Consider the following 14,957-nt stretch of genomic DNA (forward strand, 5'->3'; position numbering starts at 1 on the left):
TTTATTTATCCCGAGGAAATTCAAAAATTCAAGTTTAATAGAGCTAGCCCTTCAGACATCATTTAATGTTGTTTTGTGAAAAAAAGATTACAACTGTTGCCATGGTGATACATGGTGCCAATGGATCAAAGGTGATGGAATCCTCATCCTCAAGGAATGACTTCACCCATATAGGTAACTCTGCGTACTGGGATTATATCCAGATTATATCTAAATTATATCCAGATTATATCCAGGTTATATCCAGATAAAACACTTCAGTGACGGCACATTTTCCAAGAAGACATATTTCAAAAATACTTGTCTTTCTTTAAACTACCACAAGTTCGTAACTGCTCTGTAGATTTACAGACCAGCTCCCTTGTGTTCAGTGTACACACCTACTTCACGCACTATTTGTCTGTGTGACTTTCCCTGTGAAAATGAATGGTCAAGGGGACGGACATGTAGTGACACATATCATCATTATCTTCTTTGGTCAACCAGTAGAGGTCGTTGGACCAGTGGCCATGAACTTCCCACAGGGGCATGATATTGCTGCCATTGAGGGGCCGGGTGAACTTGACCCCAACATTGATGTTGATAACAACATGAATAATCCTAATATGGAGGATGTTCACCCAGATGCTGGCACTGATATGGAAATCAACCAGCAGGCTGAAGAAGAAGACCCACTGCTTGGAGTATCAAGACAGCGGTCTCGAGAGGAAGATGATGAGGATGAGGAGAGAAGCTGCAAAAGGTTTAGGTGGTGGGATGAGTTCGCAGACAGCGACTCAGACAGCTGCTATGATAGCTTTAGCCTCATAGGTATGGACAGTGATGCGGATGCTTCAGATGAAGAGGAGGACCCACTTCCTGGAGCAACCACAAAGAGGAAAAGAGATGACAAAGATAAGGATGAAAGAAACAGCAAAAAATCCAGACAGTAACACTGTCAGAGACTAACGCCTTCTCTACGACATTGACGTAACATCGACCTGGCACCCAATATGACATGATCAGCTTCACCCCAGCCTGTTCTGTATCTGCTCTATATAAATCAGATCAGGTGTAAAGCAAAGTAGGGGTGTTTGCAGACAAAGAGCAAACCAACAGACACAACTCTTCTGTCCCCCTATTTCTACTCCTGCACCATCAAGAGCAACCTGATCGGAACATTACCTGGGCAACTGATTACATAACACATTACATTACATTTACACGTGACATATAATAAACTTGAGAAGGTTTTTCCTTGGGCACTAAAAGAAAGTGAATAAATAAAGTAATATAAAACTTAATTTGACATTCAAGTCATTGCCTTTGTTCTAAGAAACCAGAATAGTGTCAAAAACTAGAAAAACTAGGGGTTAAAATAGTAACACAATATGATGTGGAGCAAATATAAGTTAGTGGGTTTTCCATTGTAGCAAGTAACCAACTATTCATTAAGAAAGTGGCCATTATGCAAATTCACAGATATTATCACTCTGGTTCATTAACTCACTGCTTCATCAGCATTAGTGAGTGAGTGAGTGAGTGAGTTTTGTTCCTGACTTGTATTTTGGTTGGACTCAGGATCTTGTGTACAGTGTTACCTCTTAAACATTAGAGATGTTTTTTTCATACAAAATAAGATGATGTTATTGTGATTTTTATTATGCATGTATGCATGTATGCTACCTAATATAACATCAAACATCTGGGACATTTGGATAAAAATACCTTTCACATAACGTTAGATGTCCTTTGAAGAATGAGGAGAGAGGGAGTTAGTCAACCATAGGATGTTATTGTGCTTGCACAGTGTGCGAGTGAATATTATTAGTAGCCTATTGATATTGGTTGTGGTGCATTTAGGGGGAGTCCTCATCATTTTGGAGCAGCGGTGAATATAAAGGAAACATTGGGAGCTTCATAATATTCCCATTATTATTCAACTACTTTGATCTGCTCATTGATGACTGACAGACTTTGGATGGTACTGAATAAAACCCCACCTATGTATGCCTTGCCTATTTTCATAATGCACATAAAACAAAAAACAAACTATATAAATATATATATAAAAGATATATACAATGCATAATTGCATGTTTGATGTTTTACTTTGGCAAGAGATGAGAGAAATGAAAACCTCTCCTCAAGAAGAGTATTTTAACACTCATGAGGTATTGCTCAAATATATTGCGTCTGGGTAATAAAAAAATTCCATACTGTCTGATACATATTCAGTATCCAGTTCTTCTTGTGCGTCATTTAACTTTAGTATGTCATGCTTATAGCCTAATGAGTAAAATATTAAAACCATGACAATATTTTATCTTAAACATAATTTAAATTCTGCGTGTAAACCTCAGGATCTTGACTGGAATTTAAAGTAAAGCTCTGTGGGTTGGAACAATGCTTGGTTGCACAGCATGTGTTTGTTTTGATGGACTTGCCAGTGAGCTCAGCGAGGTCAGAGCTTATGAAAATTAATTGCCTGAAGCCTCTGTGGAACAAGCACTAAAATGGCAAATCTGTCCAGATACTGAAGGGAAAATCTGTCTTTTTTTGGACTGGCTGGAAATCCGCATCTTTATTCTAATACATTTTATGTGTATTATGTGTACAGTATATCATATGACTGTGGAAATATTTCATTATTATTTGTGGGCCTTTTGTAAAGATACTCTCAACTGTCAACCAGCTTTTTCTTGTAAAGGGGACTTTTATTAGTAATATGAGTCGTGTTTTTTCATATCCCATACTCCTGTTAGTTTAATTAGTTTGATCACTGATCACTAGAGAGGCAGAGATTTTTGGTTTTCCAGTATCATTGTGATTTAATGTGACCGTTGTTGTAATACTGAGTAAGGTTCAACTGAAATAATTAATTCTTTATATTTTTAACCCCCAGGTGACCGATGTGAGTTTGACCGGCGGCAGGGCAGGTGTGTGCCAGGTGTGTGTCGTAATGGAGGGACGTGTCGGGAGCTTTCAGGTGGAGGTTTCCGCTGCGAGTGTCCTGCAGGAGGCTATGAGCGTCCATACTGCACAGTCACTGCCCGGTCCTTCCCACTAAAGTCCTTCGTCATGTTCCGGGGCCTCAGACAAAGATTTCACTTGTCGATCTCATTAACGTGAGTAGATTGAGTAACCTCAAAGTTTTACTTTTTCTTTCTCCTGTCTTAATTTCTGTATTTGAAGATTCCTATGTCATTTTCTGTTTTGATTTTCTTTCTTCCTTCCCTCTTTTCTTTCTTTGAGCCTCCATCTCTCATCATCCAGTTGCACTCAGACAGAGATCCATAACCACACCTCTTTGATTCTCAATTCTCTTCCTCTTACGGAGTCTCTCTCTCTACTCTTTGCTTTAATCTATTTATTTCATCTCCATCTGAGAGATCGATCCTATTATTCATGGTTTCACTCTCTGCTGCCTCCACTTCTCTCTCCAGCGAGAAGTGTGGTTTCTCCTCTTTCCTCTTTCATCTGTTAATTTACTGGTTTCAGTAACGTCTCCTTTGCTTTCTCTCTCTCCACTCTCTCTTCTTATCTTACATCCTATCACAGTATTCTGCTCTTTTTGTCTTGCATGTTTCAGCAAAGGCTTTAAAGGCAAATCCTGCTTTTCTTGTGGCCCTATGCTCTGTCTCTTGTCTCTTGTACTCAGTCAGAACTGAGTAAAAGAAAAGTAATTCCCCCAGTTACCAGTCCAGACCAGTATAGACTTTTATTCAGAGTTAGTGCATTAATTTAAGTTCAAATGCTTAATTTTGCCTTTCCATTTAAAAACGCCATTGAAGTATTTTTAGTTTTTTACCAGTTTATCATTAAAATTTGAGTAAAAGCTAAAATGTCCAAATTTCATCAACAATAACGAGTTTTGACCTACATGCAGCCTGTAGAGACGTGTGAGTGAGATCAGATTTGTACACATTTTTTCTGCATGTTCTTGGTGCGCTACCTAGCCACAGCCTCTAGGCTTGTTTTGTTTACATGTAGTTTTTACATCTTGGCATAATATAACAGCGTGTTACTGCCTAGGTCAGTAATTGTCTCCTTACTCTAGGTCCTTTGTCTTTGTCTTGCTCACCCACCACCATCGTTTCCCTGCTGCTCCTTTGCCTCTTGACATACCGAGTGGTCGTCTATGGGAGATCTGAAGTGGTCCTTAAGAATGGTCAGGCGGGGGTATGGGATGGTTGCCATGGGAGATGTCTTCTAATGATAGTTGCTACGGTGACGTTGCCCATGGGGTTGTTGCTAGGCTGATATGGCATAGGGTGGTTGCTATGAGACACTGAGGTCATGGTATTCTTGCCAAATGAACCTCAGTGCATTGTCAGTGTGTAAAGGCACCACATGTGATTGGTTTCATTGATTTGTGACCACCAGTTCAGTGATTATAAGTCAAGGAATGTGTGATGAATGTGTGTTGAAAAGCAGCTCACTTTAAGAGCATTTAAAACGTTTTGTGGTAGAATTTCTCCAATATGGGAAAATGTTGGCAGCAGTTATGGTAGTTGATAGTTAAGGTTCCCAAACTAGTTGGGGAAATCTGTACAAGGAAAGTAAAGGAATATCCTTTCCCAATGACGATCAACCTTGGGAAAGTCAGAACAATACTGTTTGGTCTTTTTCAGTACTGCCCTGCTCACCATTCAGTCAAACCCATTGACATCAGGGAGCTTCAACCTTGCTCTATAAGATCAACTCTCTAGGGCACCAAGACTGAAAGTGAAGATTAGATCCATTCAATATATCCCTTTATTTAGCAAGCTTCAAGTCCAAATGTAAACCCACCTTGTTGTAGTAGTGGACGTGAACTGTATGCCAGTTGCCAGTGTCCTGTTTGCAGCCAGCTACATCCCTTGGCCAGATTTTCACATCAGGGCCAAACAGGACTTCATCATTATTCATGTCACTAACTTTCTCCCAGAGCATTTTATTTCTCCACTGCAAATAAATGTTCTAGTTTCATCTATCACCCAAAAGCTGCATGCTGATTGAGTTTTTGTAGCTGTAGCCTAACTGAGAACTGAGAAATATGAGTAATATATATATAAACTGTATGTCCTTACTGCAGAATTATAATAAGAGAAACAGTCACCTTATATTAAACTTGTACTTGTACTTGTTTTTATGCAGTTCATCTGTCTCAACTAAAAAATATCACAAACAACAAGTGCAATAAAAGAACAGACATATTGAACATATGCTTCTTTGCCTTTATTTACACCTTCAGTCTCTCTGTGCCTTTGCTTCACAAGACTCCACTCACAGTCTCCGTTTGCTCTGGCAAAGCTCAGGTTGCACTATTTCTGGTGGCTTGAAGAGATTACAGCTACATATTACAAGCATGCTGGGTGCAGTTGGAACTACAGCAGTGTCATGCAAGAAAGACACATGTCTGCTACTGAATATCCCTGGGCTTATTTTAGACAATGGCAACATTCTCAGATAACAGGGGTATAAAATTGTCCTGATGGAAATGGTGGTAGCATACTCTTCCCCACAGTACATTTCCTAACACTGCTGTATTGCAGTAATGCATCTGTTGTTACAGCCATATTGATCCCTGGTGGATGCTTAAAGCAAGGATGTAAAAGGCCAACACTAAATAAGAATGAGCAGGAATATTGTTCTTACGTTTGAGCCACCAGTTCATAAAGCAACAATCAAGACATTTAGTTTCAAAACATTTTAAGATGCAGAAACATTTTTTAAAGCAGATATTTTTTGGGTGGGAATCTGCGTCTGCGTTGCCAGGAGAAAAGATTTGTCATCTGTGCTGTAAAATCAAAAAACAATCTGAACAAAACAGGACTTTTGATCAGAATGTGTAAACATGGCAACCTTGGCCTAAGCACATCCCCCGGGCCTTGCTTTGGAAAATAGACTATTGAATGACTCTGAGCAGCTGGAGGGTGTGGAAGGTTGCAGCAATATGGTTTCTGAACTGTGCTGCAGTTTGAATATCTTTTGTTCTTCCACACTATGCCTGTATGAAGAGGCTTGTAGGAGTTTTTGTTTTGCCAAGTGAAATCAGTTATTGCAGGGCTCACTGTGTCAGGGTCAAATGTTACATTAACCAAACCAGAGTTAAGATCTTATCTGAAAATGCCTAAACGTGTTACACAGTATTATTTTATTTGTAATGTATATTTTCAGGATACAACAATGTAAAGATATACAGTGGATTTATACTCATAATGCATATGTTATAGTTATCAATAAACTTGTTATGGACATGTGTTTCTCTGTGTGTGCATATTGTAGTTTTGCCACCCTGGAGAATACTGGTCTTCTTTTCTATAATGGACGCTTCAATGAGAAACATGACTTCATCGCTTTGGAGATCCAAGAAGGACAAGTGGTGCTCAAATATTCCACAGGTACTATATCTATATCTGTATCTGTATCTGTATTTGTATCTATATGTGTGAATGTGTTTGTGTGTTGTTGTATTAATTTAATAAAAAAAAAAATATATATAATATAAATAATATATCCCCACAGGGGAAAGAAATATGTGGTTTTGTTAGACAATGATATGGATTATAATTAGACATGAGGTGGGGAGGGTTTAGACAATGTTAGGGTTCAGACAACCAGTAAACGGCAGACAAAACTGAAGTACTGTATACTATGCACACAGTACTTAAGCTTAAGTGCCATCCTGTTGTACTGCTCCCCCTTGGTCTTCGCTGTGCTGACCGTATCCAACACAAACAAACAGTATCAGACATACGGCCTCCAAAATCAGTAGTTACTACACGTGACCTCTCGGACCCCTAACAGCAGCCTGCTTATGTTTTACTGTCTACCTACAGGTGAATCCTCCACTCAGGTGAGTCCCTTCCTGCCTGGCGGTGTGAGCGATGGAAACTGGCATACAGTTCACATCCACTACTACAACAAGGTGAGTTTATTTTAGATTTTTGATCTCACTTTTGATCTTCCATTTTGTGTCTCACATCTCAGTTTGAAAAGTTATCCTTTGAAGTTTTGCATTTTACTTGTGATTATTTGTACTGTACTTCTGATGTGTTGGCAGAAAAGTTTCTCTCTCACAAAGCACTTTGAATTGAGCTGAAGGGTTTGTGTGTATACTGTAACGTGGGCGTTTGCCTGTCACCATTTCACTCATGCATATACACCACACATCTCCTTTAATTTTCTTCATCTTCTTTCATTTTCCTCAGCCAGCTACACGCTATGTGAGTATGAGTGTGTGTCAGGGTGCACATACACCTTCTTCTTTCTTTGTTTTGTTCTTCTTTCTTTTTCTCTTTCTGTCTTTGTTTATTTCACCAGCAAACAGTTAATGAAGAGTGAATGTGTTGTCTATCAGCATTTACTCCATTATTTTCCTACCCATATTTGTGTTGTGTCTTGTCTTACTAACTCAAATTTCCCCCTTCTCTTTCTAACATGATGTGCAATAGCAGTGTAGATTCTGAATATAGTCTGATGTGTTGTGTGGTGTCGCTTTTGACTGCACAAACTCTAGATTTATTAAATGCTATTCTGTTTCCTGCATGTTGTCTGGTGTCATGGTGTTTCTTGGTTTTTGTTTCTTTGGAGTGTATATTCAATCTTGTTTGTGTGTGTATGTGTGTTCAGCCGAAGCGCAGTATGAGTGGCGAGGCCCAGGGTCCGTCAGATGAGAAGATTGCTGTGGTGAGCGTTGACGACTGTGATACAGCCTTGTCGCTTCGCTTCGGTACGCAGCTTGGAAATTACAGCTGTGCTGCGCAAGGCAAACAGACCAGCAACAAGAAGTGAGTTGATCTTTCTTTCAGCTGTTTTTTTGCTGTTGTTTTTCGGTTTGTTTTCTACGAAGTTGGTGACTTCAGGGCTCCACACATCTGAAATATTACACCAACAAATAATCTGTATAATAATAATACGATTACAGTTGTTGTCAGAGGACTGTTGGCCACTAATCTTGAAAATGTCAAACGTCAAATGTGAAGTGTACTAAGAACAGACTGTATATCAAGGGTCTAACAAACAAAACTACATCACAACATTGCAACATATTAAAACAACCATAGGCTCTACTGAATGTGAATGTACCATTTGTTCAGACATCAGTGAGTTGGTTATATCACAATAAACCTTCCTTTGCTTTAATATAGCTAATGCTTACCAGGCTACACATGATTTTAACTGCAAAATGTCTTTTGCTGCCGACCACTTTTACCTTTCATGGTCACAGAAGTTGAAAGCAGGTGTTGGTAGTTTAAGACAGAATATTCATATCCTATTATTTTGTAAAAATTATGCATACATGATTACTATCATAACATTGATTGAATTAAAGATCAACAAAGGCAGTGTTATACTGTAATACATAGAGACTGGCACCCTGTAAGACACCTTATGTGTCCTAGCACGGTTTCATATGGAAGTCATCATGAAATTAACTAACCATGACTCAAAAAAGCTTGTGAAGTGAACACATGTACTCAGCTAAATTATCTCTATCTCCAGTGCAGCAACAGAAAGACTCTGAATAGTCATTGACCCTGAGCTGTAAGTGGTGTTTACACAGAATGTGCTAAATTCTTTGCAAAGACAACTTTCATTAAGCATCATCTCTGACTGATTGGAGGCAGATATTCAGAGACAATTTTCACTAAGTAGAACACAATAAAGCCGGTCAGTGTGTGCAACAGCACAGTGTTCATCAGTGATCAGATCAGCTCCACAGATTCACAATTTCACAATTTCAGCATGGTTCAAACAGGCTTGTAATCTAATCAGTGGTTTAAAATGAAAAGTAATGCTGATTTAAGAATAAATCTCTTCTGTTAATCTGTTAAACTCCTGCAAAAACTTTGACTGTTGCTATTAAAAAGGATTTTTGGGGAAATGTCAGATCAGTGTGATGAGGGGGACTGTAGGAGAAATCTATGGGGACCTGAAGCTTTAATGAGGCACGGCTGTTTGACGTGTCTGTCTGTATCTCTCTGATGGTCTTGTTACTCATCGGCTCATCCAGCTTGGTGTTAATGTTCATTTCTTCTCCTCACTTCTCTCTCTCTCTCTCTGCTTTCCGCTGTCTCTCTCCCACTCATTCTCTTCTTTCTAAGTTCTATTTGACCTTGTCAAAGTTTTAAGGTTTTCAGCTTGTGGTGTGTGTCTACCAAGCTAAATGTCTGCATGTACGCCAACAAGTGCATAACACACACAGATACAAAAAGCCACCTGTCATAGTGTTGATGTCTGGCCTCGCCTCTGTAAGCTGTAATCACGTTGGCTGTGTTCTGTCAGCGTTAAGTGTGTCTGAGAGAAGAGAAGACAGATCAAAGAGGAAGGCCAAAGACTAACGCTTCAACACTCATCTTCCGTTCCTTCTCCATTAACAGCTCGCCCTCCTCTTACTTGGTCTTGACATCCTCCTCTAATGACGCTCTCTGTTGATGTTCGCTGTAACACACACTTAATCTCTTGTTTGTTTGATTCTGGCGCCTTTTGTCTCCTCGCCTTCCTTCGATTCATATTCCACTGGCGTCTATAAGCTCGGCACGTGTCATGCGTTGCGGAAACGAGCTAAAAAGAAAAAACCCAACTCACATTGGAGGAAAAGAAAGATAATGCTCTCAAAATGACAACACAACTGTTTCTGTCACTTAGTTTTTTCTCAACATCCCATAACTGTTATTTGCTGTCCCCTACGTCGTCCTCCTCACATTCCCCCTGTTTTCTTTCCCTCCACCAGTCTTCTATCTTTCTTGTCATTTGCCTTTATTCTCGTCTCTCTCGATATTTGCTGTAACTCACACTTAATCTCTTGTTTGTTCATCTGCCTCCCCGGCTGCCTCCACAGCTCCCTTTTGTCGTTGCTGTTTTTCGTCTCCTTTTTATGCCTGCGACTCTGATATTTGTTGGAATCCCCTAACATCTACCTCCTTTCCTTTGATTGCTCATGTCTCCTTTCTCCCTCTACCTTGTCATCTACCTTCACCTCTTCTCTTCTGATATTCGCTGTAACTCGTATGTAATCTCCTCTTTGTCTGTCTCCTTTTCTTTCTCATCTTTTCAATTTCTCTCTTCGCCCCTGCTGTTTCTACTTTTACCCTCAACAACATCATCATGATCATCTCATTTCTTCTTAACATCCACTGTTGTTCTCTGATTCTTGTTCCTTTTGACATTTACGTCTGATGACACATTTAATCTCTGGGTTTGTTTAATCCCCTTGCCGCTTTCATTCCCTCTTTTTTAATATTTTCCCTTTCTTACTTTGCCTTCCTTCATCCCTCTCTTCTCTCCTGCCCTTCATCCTTGAGGGATAATCTTCCATTCCTCTTTTATCCCCCTTTTCTCTCCACCTTATTTATTCCTCTTCCTGTTTATCTCCCCCTCTCTCAGGTCTCTGGACCTGACTGGTCCATTGTTTCTGGGCGGAGTTCCCAACGTACCAGACAACTTCCCGTTTGGCACCAGAGAATTTATTGGCTGCATGAAGGAGCTGCATATTGACAACAAGCCGCTTGACTTGGCTGGATTTATTGCTAACAATGGAACACTTGCTGGTCAGCACTGCTAACCATACAACTACTACTACTACTACCACTACTACTACTGCATACTACTAAACTGGATTGTTTTTTTATGACTGTGATATAAAATTAAAGGATGCAGTAATTTGTGACATAATTGTTTCTACAGACTATTAGTTACCACAGTAGTGTAATTGTGTTGTTTTGTAATGAGATTCATAGAAATGATTTCATGAGAGGTTTGAAAAATAAGCATCAGTATCCCATCAGTGTTAATTGTTATGCACTCACAAACTAATTTGAGCTAAATTGATCAAGTTGAGGTACTTTTGTAACATTTAAAATGCAAACAATCAAAGTTATAAGTATTCAATTTAAGTCCATTTAAAGCTTGAAATCTGAGTGCAATTGGAAAAGTTTACCTCTGAACATGTACATTTAACTTCTTCATAACTGAAGATCTTTTTAAAGACAAGAAAATATGAGGTGTTAACATCATGATTTATCAGCTTAACACTGCAATTCTTTTCATTTTATGCATCATGGTGATACATTTATCGAGACTTAATCGATGATTTAACTGTTGCTCCTTTTAGGTTGCAGCGCAAAGCTCCCCTTCTGTAAGTCCAACCCGTGTCAGAACGGAGGAACCTGCAGGGTGAGCTGGGAGACGTTCTCCTGTGACTGTCCTCTAGGGTACGGAGGGAAGGACTGCAGCCACGGTGAGAGTCTATATGAGTTTATTTTCATCTTGTGGTCCTACATGTTGCTTTTATAACAATCATCAACCTTTAACAATGTCACATTTATTGTGCCATTTTGATGTAATTATCATAACAAATGATACCATGGCTGAGATAATTGTCAGTTTCTGTCTCAGGCTAGTGCTGATGAGAGATGTTTTTAAAAATGCAGCAAAATGACTCTTCAGTGGTCTTATTTGAAAGTCTTTATTATACTAATAACTCAGTAATTAATTAATTATTTACTGAAGTTAAAATGCTTCAGGTAACACCTTTAAACTAGTTCTATGTTATTTACATGTTGGTTAAATGAACAGTAGCTGCTTTAATTGACTGTTTCACACCTAAATACTTCAGTAGTTCAGATTCAGAAGGTCTTTGTCATTCATTCAGATTAATGCCTTATTCAGCAAGACAGCATTATTTCTCAGTTCTACTTAGTCTCTATTTTGTGCTGAGCCATCACAGATGTAGGCTTTTGGTGTGTGAGTAAAGTGAGAGTATAAGTGGAATGCATTTTTATGGATGGATAGATGGATGGATGGGTGGGCGGATTAATGGTTGAGTGAGTTAGTGTGGACCTCTGTGAAGGTATTGACCGAAGGAAAGAGAGCAAATGGATCATTCACTTGAATTTGGACACAGACTCAGAATGAGAAAGAGGTACATAACTCAGAGAATAGTTTTATACTAAGCATGTGAACAAGTGGTTATACAGTGGATGTCTGGCTTTATTTCTTGTTTTTAATTGGACCTAGATAAACCCTGTGTGATCCCACACACAAAAGTGGACCTTCTGTAGCCCAGATGGACTCAATATGACAGTTTAACTCATTTATATTTACTGACATGTCTTGATTGTGAGCACAGACCGTTAAATCTTGGGGGAAATCATACAGCAAAAGGCACTTGGGGATGAAATGAAGTTGTGTTCTTTTTTAACAGAAAAAAAACGTTCACAAGTTATTTTTACTTGTACACCATTTGATGCAACATATGTCATGTTTTACCTTTTAATCCCTTCTTTAAATAATAATTTATTGGCCCTTATTTGATAGTCGCTAGTAGAGAGAAAACAAGAAATGGTGGGAGAGAGAGATTGGGAATGACATGCAATAAACATGGACACAAACCAGGGATGTTGTGGGTCACGGTTGACCCCTTAACCACCTCAGCTAGCGAACCACTAATTATTTTGTGTTTTTTACATGGATTCAGTTTCAGAACAGTGACATCCAGAGACTGTTCGGGATATTGCATTACCTTTCATTCACTGTATTCTTCTCACCTCAGTGATGCCACACCCCCATCGCTTCCTGGGTAACAGTGCCCTCTGGTGGGACCTAAAGAACGACGTGACCATCTCCACGCCCTGGTACCTCGGCCTGGTGTTCAGGACCAGAGCGCGAGAGGGGACGTTGCTGCAGGCTCAGGCTGGCCAGTATACCAGTCTGCTGTTCCAGGTGCGCCCACACACTCAGACACACACACTAACATCATCACCCAAAGTTGTTAATATCTGTATTACACTGCATTTGAACATTAGATGTATATTTCTGAAAAAATGAATTGCAATAGTTTTATATTATCAAATTAGACATGGTTGAGATAACTGTAATCACACCAGGGACAATGGTGTTAAAACAAGACCACATTTCCCATAATCCTATTGATTCCTGTTTTAAGTGCCTCTCTCTCTCTCTCTCTCTCTCTGACAAATGGTTTTTCTTTTTGGCCCCGCTGAAGAGGAGAAACATAGCATAACCTCTTTTGTATTTTCTTTTACCTGTCTTTCATCAAAGCTTTAGTTGGGTTTATACTAAAACATAAATGGCAACACCTTCTTCCTGTTTTGTAACATAAACAATTTGTGCTTTAAATCAGTGCTGCACATTGTAAGCCAAATCTCACCAGGTGTGAGGTGTAAAATGCTGCGTGGGCTGCTAAATGTGCTCGCAGCGGTCACGTTGATTATGGGAATTAGACTTATGTCTCATGGTTATGTGGTTCTATTTAATATTTTAATACTACATTGTCATCTTCTGTACAAGACAAAAATGTGAAATTATCTTTAAAATTATTTACAGTTTACATCTCTAATGCTACATCCAAAGACGGAATTGAATTAGCAGCATCTTGGCAGGATTGCAGCCAAGATGTTGGATTTCACACTCCCACACACTAACGCACACACACTCACTTCTTAGTCTCCTCTTTCCTACCAAGCAGGTTATTTTATTCTTTCGCTGTTTTCAGTGACTCATGTTACTTCATATTCCCTCTTCTGTTTTTCTCTCTTTTTTTCCTGGTATTTTCCTGTGTCCCTCTCAGGTGATAAATGGTCAGCTGGTGTTCTCTGTGACCCGCGGTTCGGCCAGACCGGTGCGTTTGCGGTTGGATCAGGTTCAGGTGGCAGACGGCCAGTGGCACGACCTCCAACTGGAGCTGCAAGACGTTCGCAGTGGCCGCGAAACGCACTATGTTGCCACACTACGACTTGACTTTGGACTCTATCAGGTAATAGATGTGATATAAGCCTTGAAAATAAATGTTTTTATGACCGACTTAATGTTCCAGCAGGACACAACTTTATAAGCAGAGTGATACAAATGATATAAATGGAATTTATAGAAGGACAGCAAATTTAAAATTGTGTAAATACAAGTCTGATTTGACCTGCAAGCACAGATTTTCATTATGTCTTCTTGTAAATCAATAAGATCAATTTCCTTTAAAAATTCATTTCCTGTTTAATTGGCAATAGACATTTTTTCAGATGTGATTCTTGGATTTGATTTAACTTGGTGGTTTGAAATCAGCAGATACTCTTAATGGACAACATTTTTCAGTCTAATCAGTGGAGAACTCTAATTGGAATTTTAAAGCATTTAATATGAATGAAGGCAAGAAATCCTTTTTAATATCATCAAATCTAAAATATACCTAATTTCCTTCTATGAGACAGCACGGGGAACAGAACACTGGAAAAGATATCAGCAAATTAGCAAATTATTAACATATAATCTCACTTTCAATCTTAAAATCATAGTTGTGTCAATCAAAGCAGGAAACAATCTTTACATGGCAAATATTCCTCAGAATGGTTTGAGAAATGTTCCCTTAAGTTGTGTCTTATATTCTGAATCAATTTAAGGCAGATGACTGATTAATTAATGACAAATGAATCCAGATTTAAGAAAAATCTTGAAACAAGTACATTTCAAAATTAGGGACATTTTCACAGCTGAGCTGCTACTCAAGAGTTCAAATATTCAATAAAAAGACTTAAAAATGACTTCTTATGAATTCGTACCTGCCTGCAATATACAGTCAGTACACTGAAATGCTGCAAATGAAATGCCACATCACAATCTGTGAAGGAGACAATGAGACATACATTCACATCTATCATCTTCTCTTTTTCCATTTCATAGTCCTTGATTGTGTTATCCTGTAAACTTTTCCCTTTTCTATACCAAGACAATTACCATGTCACCCACTATACACACACATACATACCTCCACACACACACACACACACACACACACACGATACTTCACATATGTGATACTCTCTTAATTTATATACAAATTAAAATGTGCAGCTGACAAACAAGATGAGATTCAATCTTCTGTAATCTATCTCAAATAAAGACGTACTCAATTGCATTAACACACCAACACACACACAGACACAACAATCTTCCTCATCAATCTTTGACCTGTCAAT

At 38.9% G+C, this 14,957-nt stretch overlaps 1 protein-coding gene across 1 annotated transcript in view; it reads left to right on the forward strand.

The window, feature by feature from the left end:
* Nucleotides 1–14,957, forward strand: part of celsr3 (cadherin, EGF LAG seven-pass G-type receptor 3) — a 98,261-nt gene that overhangs the window by 39,204 nt on the left and 44,100 nt on the right. Inside the window, exons 5-13 of the mRNA XM_035656477.1 lie at nt 2,885–3,107; nt 6,250–6,365; nt 6,804–6,892; nt 7,176–7,190; nt 7,597–7,754; nt 10,354–10,517; nt 11,081–11,206; nt 12,521–12,690; nt 13,559–13,744. Coding sequence (XP_035512370.1) covers nt 2,885–3,107; nt 6,250–6,365; nt 6,804–6,892; nt 7,176–7,190; nt 7,597–7,754; nt 10,354–10,517; nt 11,081–11,206; nt 12,521–12,690; nt 13,559–13,744 — 1,247 coding nt within the window. The remainder of the gene's footprint in view (nt 1–2,884; nt 3,108–6,249; nt 6,366–6,803; nt 6,893–7,175; nt 7,191–7,596; nt 7,755–10,353; nt 10,518–11,080; nt 11,207–12,520; nt 12,691–13,558; nt 13,745–14,957) is intronic.

This window comes from Morone saxatilis, unplaced genomic scaffold (assembly GCF_004916995.1).
Source record: "Morone saxatilis isolate NCDOM2014 unplaced genomic scaffold, NCSU_SB_2.0 Contig15, whole genome shotgun sequence".
Taxonomy (NCBI): Eukaryota; Metazoa; Chordata; class Actinopteri; family Moronidae; genus Morone; species Morone saxatilis.